Below are 12,644 nucleotides of genomic sequence, written 5' to 3'. Positions count from 1 at the left end.
ATCTTAATGTCCACAAGGCTCCATGACCAGCCCCCCCCCCCCCCCCAAAAAAGTACCCTGAACACTGACTCTCAGGAGCTTCCTCGGTGGACCACATTTCGCTGTTGTCACGGTTATTTCGGCGGCCACAGCCTGGAGGCTTGAACCCATCCTGCATGACTCCGCAGGGAACGCACCCCTAGAAGCCTGCACTGGCTTTTCCGTGGACGCCGTACCCTCCGTGCCTTTTCCCTTTGTGGATTTTGCAGCGCAGCCTTTCACTGTAATAAATCCTCGCTGTGAGTAGGACTTTATGCTGAGTCCTGTACGTTTTCTTACCAGACCACTAAATGGGGGTGGCAAGCTTGGGGACCTCCTTCGTGGTGCCACATAAGTACTTCACTGTCTTCTAAACCAAGAATTCTTCCTTTATAAACCTCAGTTTCGGGGGATTTTTCTCTTTATGTTCAGCTTTTACTGACCTATACGTCATATGCAGCGCAATGTGTAAATCTTAGCTATAGAGTTCAGGCTTTGGCACATAAATATACCCAATTAAGTCACATTTTCTGTACCCCAGAAAGTTCCCTCATCCTCTTTACTCTCCCGCAGCCAACTGCTCTCTGATTTCCATTGCTGTAGATTATTTTTGCCCATCCCAGAACTTCGTATATATGGACTGACTCTTGTATCCTTCTTATAACCGTATCATCTCCCATGTCATAGAATTTACCCACTTAGAGTGAACAGTCCCATACTTTTTAGTATATTCACAGGGTTGTACAGCCATTACCACCGTCTATTTTTAGAACATTTTCAACATCCTCAAAAGAAATCTTTTACCCATGAAGAGTCACGCTCCTTTCTGGCTCCACCTTCTGTGCCCCCAGGCCCACACCACCACTGAGCTGCCTTCTCTCTCCTCTCTCCTCTCTCTCCTCTCTCTCCTCTCTCTCCTCTCTCTCCTCTCTCTCCTCTCTCTCCTCTCTCTCCTCTCTCTCTCCTCTCTCTCCCCTCTCTCCCCTCTCTCCCCTCTCTCCCCTCTCTCCCCTCTCTCCCCTCTCTCCCCTCTCTCCCCTCTCTCCCCTCTCTCCCCTCTCTCCCCTCTCTCCTCTCTCCTCTCTCCTCTCCTCTCCTCCTAAGATGTATTTATTCATTTTAGAGACAGAGAGGCTGTAGGGGCACCAGGGCAGAGGGAGAGAGAGAGAGAGTCCAAGCAGACTCCGTATTGAGCACGGAGCCTGACATGAGGCTCGATCTCAGGATGCTCAGATCATGACCCGAGCCAAGAGCAAGAGTCAGATGCTTAACCGACTGAGCCACCCAGGTGCCCTCAAATATGCTTTTCTGTATGTGTATGGATTTAACTATTCTGGGCATTTCACATACCCAGGATCATACCGTATGGCCTTTGTAACTGGCCTCTTTTTACTTGGCATGACGTTCGTGTTCATGTTGAACATGAATGAACATGTATCTGCGCTTTATCCCTTTTTATAGCTGAATAATATCTTGTTTGGAAAGACCCCATTTATTTCTCCTTTCTTCATTTGATGGACATTTAGAGTGTTCCCCATTTTGGCTGCTGTGAAGAACGCTGCTATACATACTTGTATAAGTTTTGTTTTTTTAACCCAGCAAAACTTTTTTTTTTTTTTAATTTCAATTTAATTAACATAGAGTGTAGTATCGCAGACGTAGAATTTAGTGATTCATCAGCTGCACACAGCACCTGGTGCATGTCATCACATCACGTGCCCTCCTTCATGCCCACCTCCAGGGACCCCATCCTCCCACCCCACACCTGTGCCAGTCTTAGCGAGGACCTATGTTTTCGTTTCTTTGGGGTGTATATACCCAGGAACGGAATTGCTGGGGGGTCACACGGTAGCTCTGTGTTTGGCCTTTGCAGGAGCGGCCTGATTGTTTTCCGAAACGGCTGTACGATTCTACGGTTCTCCCCGGCAACGTCGGGGGGTTCGGATTCCTCCACGAGCGCAGCAACATTTGACATCGTTTTTATTTTGGCCACGCGGGGTGTGCCCAGTGGCCCCCCCATTACAGCTGTGACTGCGGTTCCCCAGACACTCGTGCCCTCACGCATCCTTTCTGTGCCTAGTGGCTGTTCGTGTATCTCTTTTCGAGAAATGTTCAAATTTGCCTATTTTTACAATTGGGTTTCTGTCCTTTTTTTTGTTGACTTGTAAGAGTTCCTTATGTATTCTTGACACAAGTTTTCTTGTCAGATGATAATTTGCAAATATTTTTTCCCGTTTTGTGGTGTTTTTTTTTTTTTTTTCAGTTTTGTAAAGGTATTCTCTGATGCACAGAAATTTTGATTTTGATGAAGTACAGTTTAATTTATTTTCTTTTGTCACTTGTGTTTTTGATGTCACAGCTAAGAAACCATGGTCTCACCTGAGGTCATAAGGATTTACTCTGTGGTTTCCTTTTTTTTCCCCTAGGAATTTTACGGTTTTAGCTCTTATTTAGATAACACATTTGAGAATATGCAGTTTCTTTTTGTAGCTTTGGCTACATCTTATAAATTCATGTTTTGTTTTCTAAGCAGTTTAGAACAACACGTTACTTTGGATACTTGATTTTTTTTTAGTGTTTGGTCATGGAATGCTTTTTAAATTGTTTAGTGTTTTTGTTGTTAATTTCTGCTTTTGTGAACTCTTACACTAATACGATCATTAAACTTTTTAAAATTTGAGTTAATAAAATTGTCTTTTGCCCAAAAGATCCAGTTTTCTAACTGTTCCTTATTTCTCATATGCTTTAATATGAAAAATATTGGGACACCTGGGTGGCTCTGTGGTTGGACGTCTGCCTTGGGCCCAGGGCCTGATCCTGGAGACCTGGGATCGAGTCCCACGTCGGGCTCCCTGCATGGAGCCTGCTTCTCCCTCTGCCTGTGTCTCTGCCTCTCTCTGTGTGTCTCTCATGAATAAATAAATAAAATCTTTTAAAAAAAAATTTGGAATAGTCCAGTTTTATTAATTATTCATATTACTTATGTTCTAATTTTTAAGTCTCTTAGGTTTGACAGAAATTGAGAGGTCTATTTATTCCTTTTAATGACCATTTCTTGTCATTTTTCCTGACAATTTTTACTTTTACATACTTTAGTAATCTTCATCTTGCTTGATGACACAAAAACTTTTTCACAATCTTTCCCAGTTTTATTGATGAACATGCCCTCTTTGTAAAACTTTGGTTTTTTTAATGCTGCAATTTTACCTAAGTTCGCCCCTCACCCCCTTTTAAAACAATACTTGCCATACCAAGGAAATCCTTAGCAGGATACTGGCATCCTTTCTTGGTCTCTGCCTAGCTCTTACCTCTTTTTATATCAAAGTTTTTAAAAATAGGGTTTATATTCTTTTCTGGATCATCACCTCCCAGGGACTCTTCAGTCCACTGAAGCTGGGTTGTCGCTCCTGTGGATCAAGTGAGTTTGCTGTGGACGATGTCACTAACGATGCTAAAATCTGATGTCACTGTAGAATTCGATGATTTCAACTCTCACTTGTAAACTAATTCTGCCCTTGTTTTTTAGGACAGTGCGACCTTTTGTTATTCTATAACTTAATTTTGATATGGTTTCAAACTTAAATAAAAGTTGTGTGACAGCTGGGAAGGCTCGCTCATACGTCCCGTGCTTAGATTCATATGCATGTTTTTCTGAACCATTTAAGTTGGAGGCATCTTCTTATCTTCCAGGACTTCTCTGTGTATTTTCTAAGGAATAAGGACATTTTCTTATATAAGCAGAAGACAGTTATCAAATCCAGAATGTTAGCAGCATCTAACTCATAGGTTGTATTCAAATTGTGCCAATAGAATTTTTTTTTTAATAAAAGGTACTTTTTAAAAATTTTTCTTTGAAGTCCAGGATTCAACCATGGTCCTATGTTGCATTTATTTATAACATCTCTTCAGTCTCCTTTAATCTGGAACAGTTAGCTCCTTAGCCTTTTAAAAAAATATCTTGACCTTGATATTTTTGAGGAGTGCAGACCGTTTGTGGTAGAAAGTCTTTCTATTGAGTGTGTCTGTTTCCTCAAGATTAGCTTCAGGTTATTTTTCCTCCCTCCCTCCCTGCCTCCCTTCCTCCCTATCTAACCTACCCTAACCCACCCTAACCTAATCCATCCTACTTATTTTGCTCAGATGTCACTGCAGCGATGTTCTGCTGTTCTCAGCACCTCCTACCAGGAGGCCAGTGAGATCTCCCAGTTCTGATACTGGGGCTCCCAGCCTCCATCAATTGCTTAATTTGTGTCTTTTAAGTTTCTTTGCTATAGATTTAGACTATTAGATTTTCTTCTTTAATTAATATCTTATTTGTGGGAGACACATTGAGATTAGGTAAATATCCTATTTCTCATCAAACTTGCATGTTTTGAGATCCATTGATGATTTCCTAACTCTCATTCACTCTGTAATTTTTAGTTGGCGCTCTACTGAAATGAATGCCTTTCCTTTTTACTTCCTTTATTTCCTATTTATTTCTTTTTTATTTTCTTATTTGGGGCTCATGGATCTCTTGGCTTCTTATTTTATTCAATGGATTATCATCCAAGACTGTCGTTTATTTTGATGCCCCAGTTGTCACAAATTTGGGTAGTGGGAGCCCCCACAGGCAGTCTCCTGAGTTACTTTAATATGTTCCCATGATTTTTTGATCATTTCTTTACTTTATGCCCTAAAGTATATGTTCCGGGCTTATCTTGCATTTTTCCAGCCACTTCCCTGGGTGGCCATTTCTTTAAGGTTATTTTTAAATAGAGCGTAGCGTTTAGAAGTCACCATCTAGGAGCTAAGGTGTGCTCATTGGTACTGAGCTATCTCTGCATCTAGGCCCTCCTGGGGCAGAGCTAGAAAGTGAGTGTGGGTGTGTGGGTGTTACCAAACCATAAGTTAGTGCTCATGCCTCCTATTGCAGTTCATTGTCACAAAGTACATTCTGCTCTCCCACATTTACATACTCGGTAGTTCCTTTTCCTAACGGTGTGAAACCTGGCTCCCTTGTCTTAAATTTGCTCAATCGTGGAATACATGGAAAGGAGTTCCAGAATTGTTAAACCATAGCACCACAAAAAAGCCCCCAAAATACTAAATAGAGAGTTCAAGACCTCTTTTCAGTTCTTAGAAGTGAATTACATAGGTGACGTGCAAAAATAGGTAGTCAGTTCTTTGAGTTTTGACACATACCCTTGGTCCTCTCTCTGAGAGTTCTGACTTTCTGTCCTTCGTCTCCTTTGCTGGCTTTTCAGCTCTTTGCTCATCTTCAGGATTGTTCTACAGAGTTCTTTCCTTCCCTCCCTTTTCTGTCACTCTGTATTACACCTGTTGGCATGACATTCTGTGCAGTCAGATCAAGATGAATTCATCTTTGTCATCCTAGAACCTGTCATCGTCTAAGTGTATGGAAAGTGCTAAACAGGCATTTGACTGAAAAAAAAAAAAAAAGCACACAGTCCTAGTACTTAGGTAGATACATATAGGTTGTATGGACAAGTTTTCTTTTGAGGGTCCTGAATAAATAAAAGATGAGATTTGTATAATGCCAGATGAATAGTCTTCTTTCATTAATTCCAATCTTTATTATGTTTATTTTTTACATTGTACCCTTTGTGAAATTGAGCTGTCAGTGGCTCTTAGGATTGCCGAGAGTCAGTTGTGAAAAATTCCAATCGATCTTCTCTAGGTAGAGAGAAAGTACCAGTGTTGTATTATAATTATATTTCATTAAGATTTAATGGATCCTAGTACAGCTATTTTGGCTAGTTCTGCTAGTGGCAGATTTGGAGCTGTGCGATATGAAAGACAGATGTTGGGACTGAGGGGGTACAGGTTGAAATACGTTCGCTCACTTTTCTTTGTTACATAGCAAGTGGCTGGGTTATCCAGCTCAAGGAAAAATCAGACTGGAGGTCTCAGAGGGCAGGGGCTCGGTCCTCTGTTTCTCTAGCACCACTAAATGGCAGTAGCTCTCCAGTCCTTCTAAGATGCCAGAGTGCTTCTTTCAGCTCCAGTTGACTAACCTCCGGTGCAGTTGCCCTGCCTGGGAAGACATGGCAAGGGGTGACATCTCCCTGTTTGGGAGACCCGCTGGGATCATATGCTAAAGGGTAACTTGGGGCAGATCTTTTGTCCTTAAACCCAGAAAACCACAGAACTCTGATGGCTCTGAATGTGTTGTGACTCCTTTTCATTTTATTATCTTATTTTATTTTTTTTATTTTTTTATTTTTTTATTTTTTTATTTATCATAGTCACAGAGAGAGGGGGGGGGGGCAGAGACACAGGCAGAGGGAGAAGCAGGCTCCATGCACCGGGAGCCCGATGTGGGATTCGATCCCAGGTCTCCAGGATCGGGCCCTGGGTCAAAGGCAGGCGCCAAACCGCTGCGCCACCCAGGGATCCCTCATTTTATTATCAATTTAAAAAATAACGCTTATTTTCTTTATCAACAGGAGTGAAACCTCGGTCCGGTTGGGCTATTGATCCTTTTGGACATTCACCAACAATGGCTTACCTTCTCAAACGTGCTGGATTTTCTCACATGCTTATTCAGAGAGTTCATTATGCAGTTAAGAAACATTTTGCATTGCATAAAACGCTGGAATTTTTTTGGAGACAGAATTGGGGTATGTAGGTTTTGATGAAAGTGGAAGATCTCACTTGACCTAGATGTTATTTGTTTCATGAGGGTTATGAACTCCTGCTGTTACAGGTTGTATTCAGAGTGTCTTGAAAATTAGCTTGCTTGGAGATACACATTCTTAAAATTTTTTTTCCCCAGTGTATTTGTGTTAAGATTCTTTCAGGCAGTGATGAGGATATTTATCTAGAGAACATTGTGGATTCTTTTTTATGCCCAAAGGAAGTAAATAAATGTAAGGAATTAGTCTTTTGTAAATAATGCTTTTATTTGCTTCTGTTTTGAAAAGAACCTGTTTTGTCACAAAGTTGAACATGTGTTAGAACTTACATCCAGTCATTTATTTCACATTCAGCCAGTGTTTCCTCCTCCTGTCTTTCCTGTCTCTGCATCTAGTAAGAATTGCCTTTTAAAACCTTTATCCTGTCCTCCTGGAACAGGAGGAAAAAGCCCTCCTGTTACCCGCATTGCTTGTTTTCACGCTGTATTCTGTGGGCGCACAGGTGTTCCAAGGTCATACTTCTATAGCTCTTTGCTGGGGGGTGGGGAGGAATTACCTTCTTGAGAGGTTTTTGCCTTTCCTAACTCATTTAATTCAGAATACCTTATTATTTCTTTTTCTTTATTGAGTTCTTATTATGGGCCATGCATTGTATTATATGCTTTATATCTACTTTCACACTAAACCTTTATCCTTTAAATTTGATTCTCTTTTTATCCCTTTTAAAAAATGGTGAAGAAATGGATGCATAGAGCTGGGAAGTCATTTGCCAAAAGTCATACAGGTAGTAGGTACAGAGGCGAGATCTGAATCCAGCTTTGTGTAGTTCAGAAGCCCAGGATTTTAACTCCCTGGCATTTGCTGCCATCCTGGTACTGAGTTCTCAGTAAGATTTCATCTGCAAAAAGGGTTTTGTTGCTAAAACAATGTTCAGAAATTACTGCACTGCATCATTCTTGCTTTCCTGTGAAAATTAGGTCCCCCCTTAAGTGTTTTCAAAAACTCATTTGTAAATCCAGACAGTAACTTCCTTATATGTACTGCTTTTTTTTTTTTATTAATAAGGAAAGAAATTAACTATATAATTTTCTTATTCTGGAAAATAAAACCTGTAGGAAAAACAAGAACTTGCAGGGGGTTATATCCTGTATGGTTTGATCAAATGCAAAGGAACATATTAATTTAAAAAAAAATTGTTAATTTGAAGAGGCCCTATTTAACATTGTTTCCTACATGAAAATTGCCTGTAAATATCAATCAGCAAGAAATTACTAAGTACTTTCATATAATTAATGCCACAGTTGGAAGAAATAAAGAAAATTTCCTTACCTGTAAGGGAATTACAGTCTTAATTTGATAAAAGACGAGACCAACTGAAATGTGTAAACGAGTTGCTGTAGAGTATGGTGTGAGGTGTAGGAGTGGAGATGTTGAGTGTGTCTTTGATCTACCAGCAAAGGGAAGAAAAGTCGCCACCGGGAGGGCCTCTGTGTGGATGGCAAGCGTTAGTGACCAGCATCCATGATGTCACATTCCAGTGTGATTCAGGGAAACAGTTTCCAGCACAGAAATACACAAATTATAATAGCTTTAAAATTTAGAAAAGCCGGTAATTACTTTAACTAAATGGAGTATGAGATAGAACTGGAATATTTTAGCACTTACCAGATAGATTTGAACATGTTGCTTCAAAATTATGTTTTGGAACTCATTTGAGCTGCTTTGTGTGTTCTGGTTCTTAATGAAGCAGTTATCTTCATTTTTTTTTTTTAAATGTGTGTGTCGCCTTTTTGTTTTCGTTGCAGTTGTTGTGTCTGTCTTTGTTATAAAAGCAGCACGTAACCCATTGCTGAAAAGTAGGGATCCATATGTAAATAAAGGGGGATTTACAGTATTTACAGGCCAGGAGCCTACAAAGATAACCCCTTTTCACCCTTGGTTAAGGCCCCCATCCCTGGGTGACAGGCTGCTGATCTCTCAAGGGCCATGATGACACCTGCTGGCATTGAGGATTGATTAAAAACAGTTCTGCGTTGGGAACCAGTGCTCGCTTTCTGTATATTTTTCGTTTGCTTTGTTTTCATTCTTGCTATTTTTGGCTTTGAAAAGTACTTTCGCTTGTTCTGTGCTGCTCTCTTGGTGAAAAGTCCCAGTGGTTCTATATCGGTGAACATCGGGGAGACTCTGCGAACTCTTCTGGTTGCCCTTTCTTCTCCTCACAGCAAGAAATGCTTGCACTTTGCCCAGGATTCTCACAAGCCTTTCTAACTTCTTCCTTTACCTTCTCTTCCTCTCTTCTTCTCACCCCTCCTCTGCGGCTAGCGTAGTGGTCTTTCTCAGTGTGTCCCGTTACTGATGGGGACCCACGTGTGGCAGGAGCTAGCAGCCAGGGATGGACGTGGCATTAATTTTGGGTCAGCCAGTGATAACTTTTGCTTCTGTTCGGTTTGTATCTGTCCAGGCCAGCAGATGCTGGTTCCTGATGGGTCTCTGCTAAGTTCCCATAGAAGACCTGGACAGAGACTGAGATGTGAGCCTCTTCCTTCAGGCTGGTGGCCGTCGAATGCCGCTGGAGTTGATGCCTTAGTAGTAGTTAGATTAGGTTGTGGATTTAGGGTCGAGCTTGCATTATGTATATATAGAAAGTACTGGCATTCTGAACAATTTTGGGAAAACAAAATTTATAAATCCAGGTTTGTCTGTTGGCTCTTTATTTTAGATCTGGGATCTGGCACAGATATTTTTTGCCACATGATGCCCTTCTACAGCTATGACATCCCTCATACGTGCGGACCTGATCCTAAAATATGCTGCCAGTTTGATTTTAAACGGCTTCCTGGAGGCAGATTTGGTTGTCCCTGGGGAGTCCCCCCAGAAACAATACATCTTGGAAATGTCCAAAAGAGGTATGAAAATCTGCATTTCGTTAAGACAGCATCTTGAACAAAGCAGCAGCTCAGCTGCTCTCTGCTAAAGGGTTCGGTGGCCAACATTACCCATGTTCAAGGTGTTCATTCAACAAGATCTAAAGTGACTTAAAAATGCCAGAGCTTCAGCTGTGCCTTTTTGTGTTATAACTTAATGGAAAATGAACAACAGTTGATCAATATACAATGGAGAACCTATAACACTGTGTTATTACCTTCTCCTTTGCCCTTATTATAAAAGCCTTCTGCTGTGTTTGATTGATCTCATATACTTTCATTGATAATAAAACTTCTGGTCTCTATTGTATACGTTGGTAAGAAAAGCAACCCAACTGCAAAAACACATTTATTGAAATGGAACACATAAAGAGTATAATTATCTGTTCTTCTAATAACAATTTCAGTAACTGTGGATGCTGCCCAGCTCTGATGAATACACACTTTCGATCTTTCTGATATTTTTGACTTACAGACCATTTTAATTAGGAATGTTTATACTTAAGGATATTTATTTACCTAAAAAAGGAATGAATCATTTTCTTAGTAAGAAAATGACATTCACGACAGAAGCGTCTTATTATATACCAAGTTACCTATACTTCTAATTTGCGCGCTTTTAAAGTTTAATTTCTTCACTTAAAAATTATTGGTGTGTAATGCCTTTAAATAAAACATTTTGTTGTGATATAAACCACTCACCTCTGGCAGAAAAATTATACAGGCTTTTAATTTTATTTTTTTAGATCGTGTTATTTATTATCCACATGAGGAGAGTTTTGAGAGTGAGAGGGGCAACTATAAACAATTAAAGTAGGATGACGGCCATAAACTCTGCAAACCACGTTCATTAACTCTATTATTGAGACCCTAGAATTTCTGGTTTCCGAAAACCTACTCTGTCTAGGTTCTTGTACATGTTATCCTTAAAAATTTTTCAATAACATAATGGTGACACAAGTGTAGGCATTTTTTTTTAAACTCATCAAATTGTGTGCATTACTTGTATACCAATAATTATGTGCAGTCTTTTTGCCATTTGTAAGTTTGATGGTTTCTGGGAACTCTATGCTGGTGTGGCTTGCTAAGAAGAAGCTGGACATCCTACCTTCCACAGGAGTGTTAAAATAGGCAAGAGTGAGGCAGATGAGTAGTTATCAACTGTGGCTGCCCAAATCACCCAGGGAACTTTGGAAAAATCTTCAGCCCAACAGAATGAGAATAGGGTGCCAGCATGGTCACCCCAGGTGGTTGCAAACTACAATGATAAAGCCTTTTAAATAAAGTAAGATCTTTGCACTGTGCACTATCAGGTCTATTTATTTTTTAAAAATTGCTTTTTAAAAACTGTGTGGAAGGAGAAGGTGAGATTGGGTCTTTCTACCTTGAGTCAGTGCTTGTGGCCATAAAATAATCCATTGTGAGCCTCTCACTGTGGCACACAGAAAGGTATTTTAAACATGGCAGCCTTCTTGAGGCCATAGATCCCTTCTAGCAAAATCTGACTTTTAAAGTTTTTTTTTTTTTTTGAAAAACTGTCCAGGATTGGGGATCAACGTGATTTCATTTTTTTTGGTTCCTACAGCCATGAAAAATCAGTGAGGAACAGTGAATAGCATGCTTCCTGGGGTTAAGTTGGTTAGACAGAGGAGAATAATCCAGTATATTATTAGCAAACAGTGTAGAGTCATGTGGCATAGGCTGTGATGCAGCTCAGGGGTTTGGGGATAGGGAATTTCTTTGAGGGTAACCAAATGCCTCAGTGGCACCAAAGACCTACTGAGGCTCCTCTTTTCCTTTCTTGGATGTAGCTGACATCACCTGTTTAAAGTGCATTATTGGGAGAAAAGCTATTTTGTGTAATCCTTTTGCTATGTCCCACCTGACACTTCAAAGATTGCCCCCCAGGAACATACCTTGTGCTGTCAGTTCCAGTGATTCTGCAAGTGGTTTCCAGGCACCTGAGGGCATTGAGATGAAAGAGTCTATTTAATACTTATGTAGATTTTTTAAAAACTTCTTATAAGTCTTGAAATCTTAACTCTACTCGTTACTTCACATCCAGATATCACCTTCCTTTTTACTTTGTGATGAGTGGAGATCAAACACGGGCATTCCAGCCTCGTGGCACATGATTTTTAATACCCTAGAGAAAATGAAATTTAACTATAATTTACAGGTGATAAAATTGATACTGTGTAGTTCAGCAGGTTCCTGTACTTAGCAAAAAAAAAAAAAAAAAAAAAAGAAAAGAAAAGGAAATACCATTCTTTATCAAGTTGAGTTTTTGTTCTCATACCATATATTTTACGTATGATGGTGATTTACATGTCAGGTGATACAGGATGTTCTAGGGAATTTTTTTTTTTTCTTGGTTCTAGTTAAGTTGACATTTCTAACCTGGTAAAGAGAAGAGCAGCTTCTCATGTGCAGCTGCACATTTTCAGATGTGATATTGGTCAGTTCATTTGTTTTTAGTGTATCATATATTTAATGAATATCTACTCTTTACTAGGTAGTGTAGATTGGTCCCTTGGCTTTCCCAGTGTTGAACCGTCTACGCAGGAGCTTGGGAGTTAGGACAGATGCTGAATGGAAAGGTCACATTTGTTTTGTGATTTTTTTTTTTTTCCTCTTATGTGTCTTATGCATATACACACGAGACATGGGAGATCTAGTAGTAATTATCCTTTTCTATGCTGGTTGCCTCAGGGGATCTGATTGGATGCTCAGTCACAGCATATCTTTTATCTGTGATTTATATGTTTGGCTTTTTGCTCATTTATTTTTCTCTTATTTATTTTTCTGATTAATCTCATTAGACACGTGGTTTTGAATTATAAGTAATAATCTAAAGTTATTTTTGGTAAGTGTGAAACATTAGTAAATGATTAGTAAAAATTAAGTTCTCTACTGAATGCTAATTTCAGAAAACAATGTTATGTAAGGATATTATGGTTATATTTTACTCACCAAGTTATTAAATTTGGCTAATAATTCAATATTTGCAAGGCAATTTCAGAAGCTATCAGTATAAAAAGATCATATGAGAGTATAAATTTAA

At 39.7% G+C, this 12,644-nt stretch overlaps 1 protein-coding gene across 1 annotated transcript in view; it reads left to right on the top strand.

The window, feature by feature from the left end:
* Positions 1–12,644, top strand: part of MAN2A1 (mannosidase alpha class 2A member 1) — a 161,947-nt gene that overhangs the window by 61,965 nt on the left and 87,338 nt on the right. The window contains exons 6-7 of the mRNA XM_025438203.3: positions 6,468–6,641; positions 9,376–9,562. Coding sequence (XP_025293988.1) covers positions 6,468–6,641; positions 9,376–9,562 — 361 coding nt within the window. The remainder of the gene's footprint in view (positions 1–6,467; positions 6,642–9,375; positions 9,563–12,644) is intronic.

The sequence above is a fragment of the Canis lupus genome, chromosome 3 (assembly GCF_003254725.2).
Source record: "Canis lupus dingo isolate Sandy chromosome 3, ASM325472v2, whole genome shotgun sequence".
Taxonomy (NCBI): Eukaryota; Metazoa; Chordata; class Mammalia; order Carnivora; family Canidae; genus Canis; species Canis lupus.
Note: the sequence above shows the minus strand (reverse complement) of the source record. Positions and strands in the feature narration are given on the sequence as shown.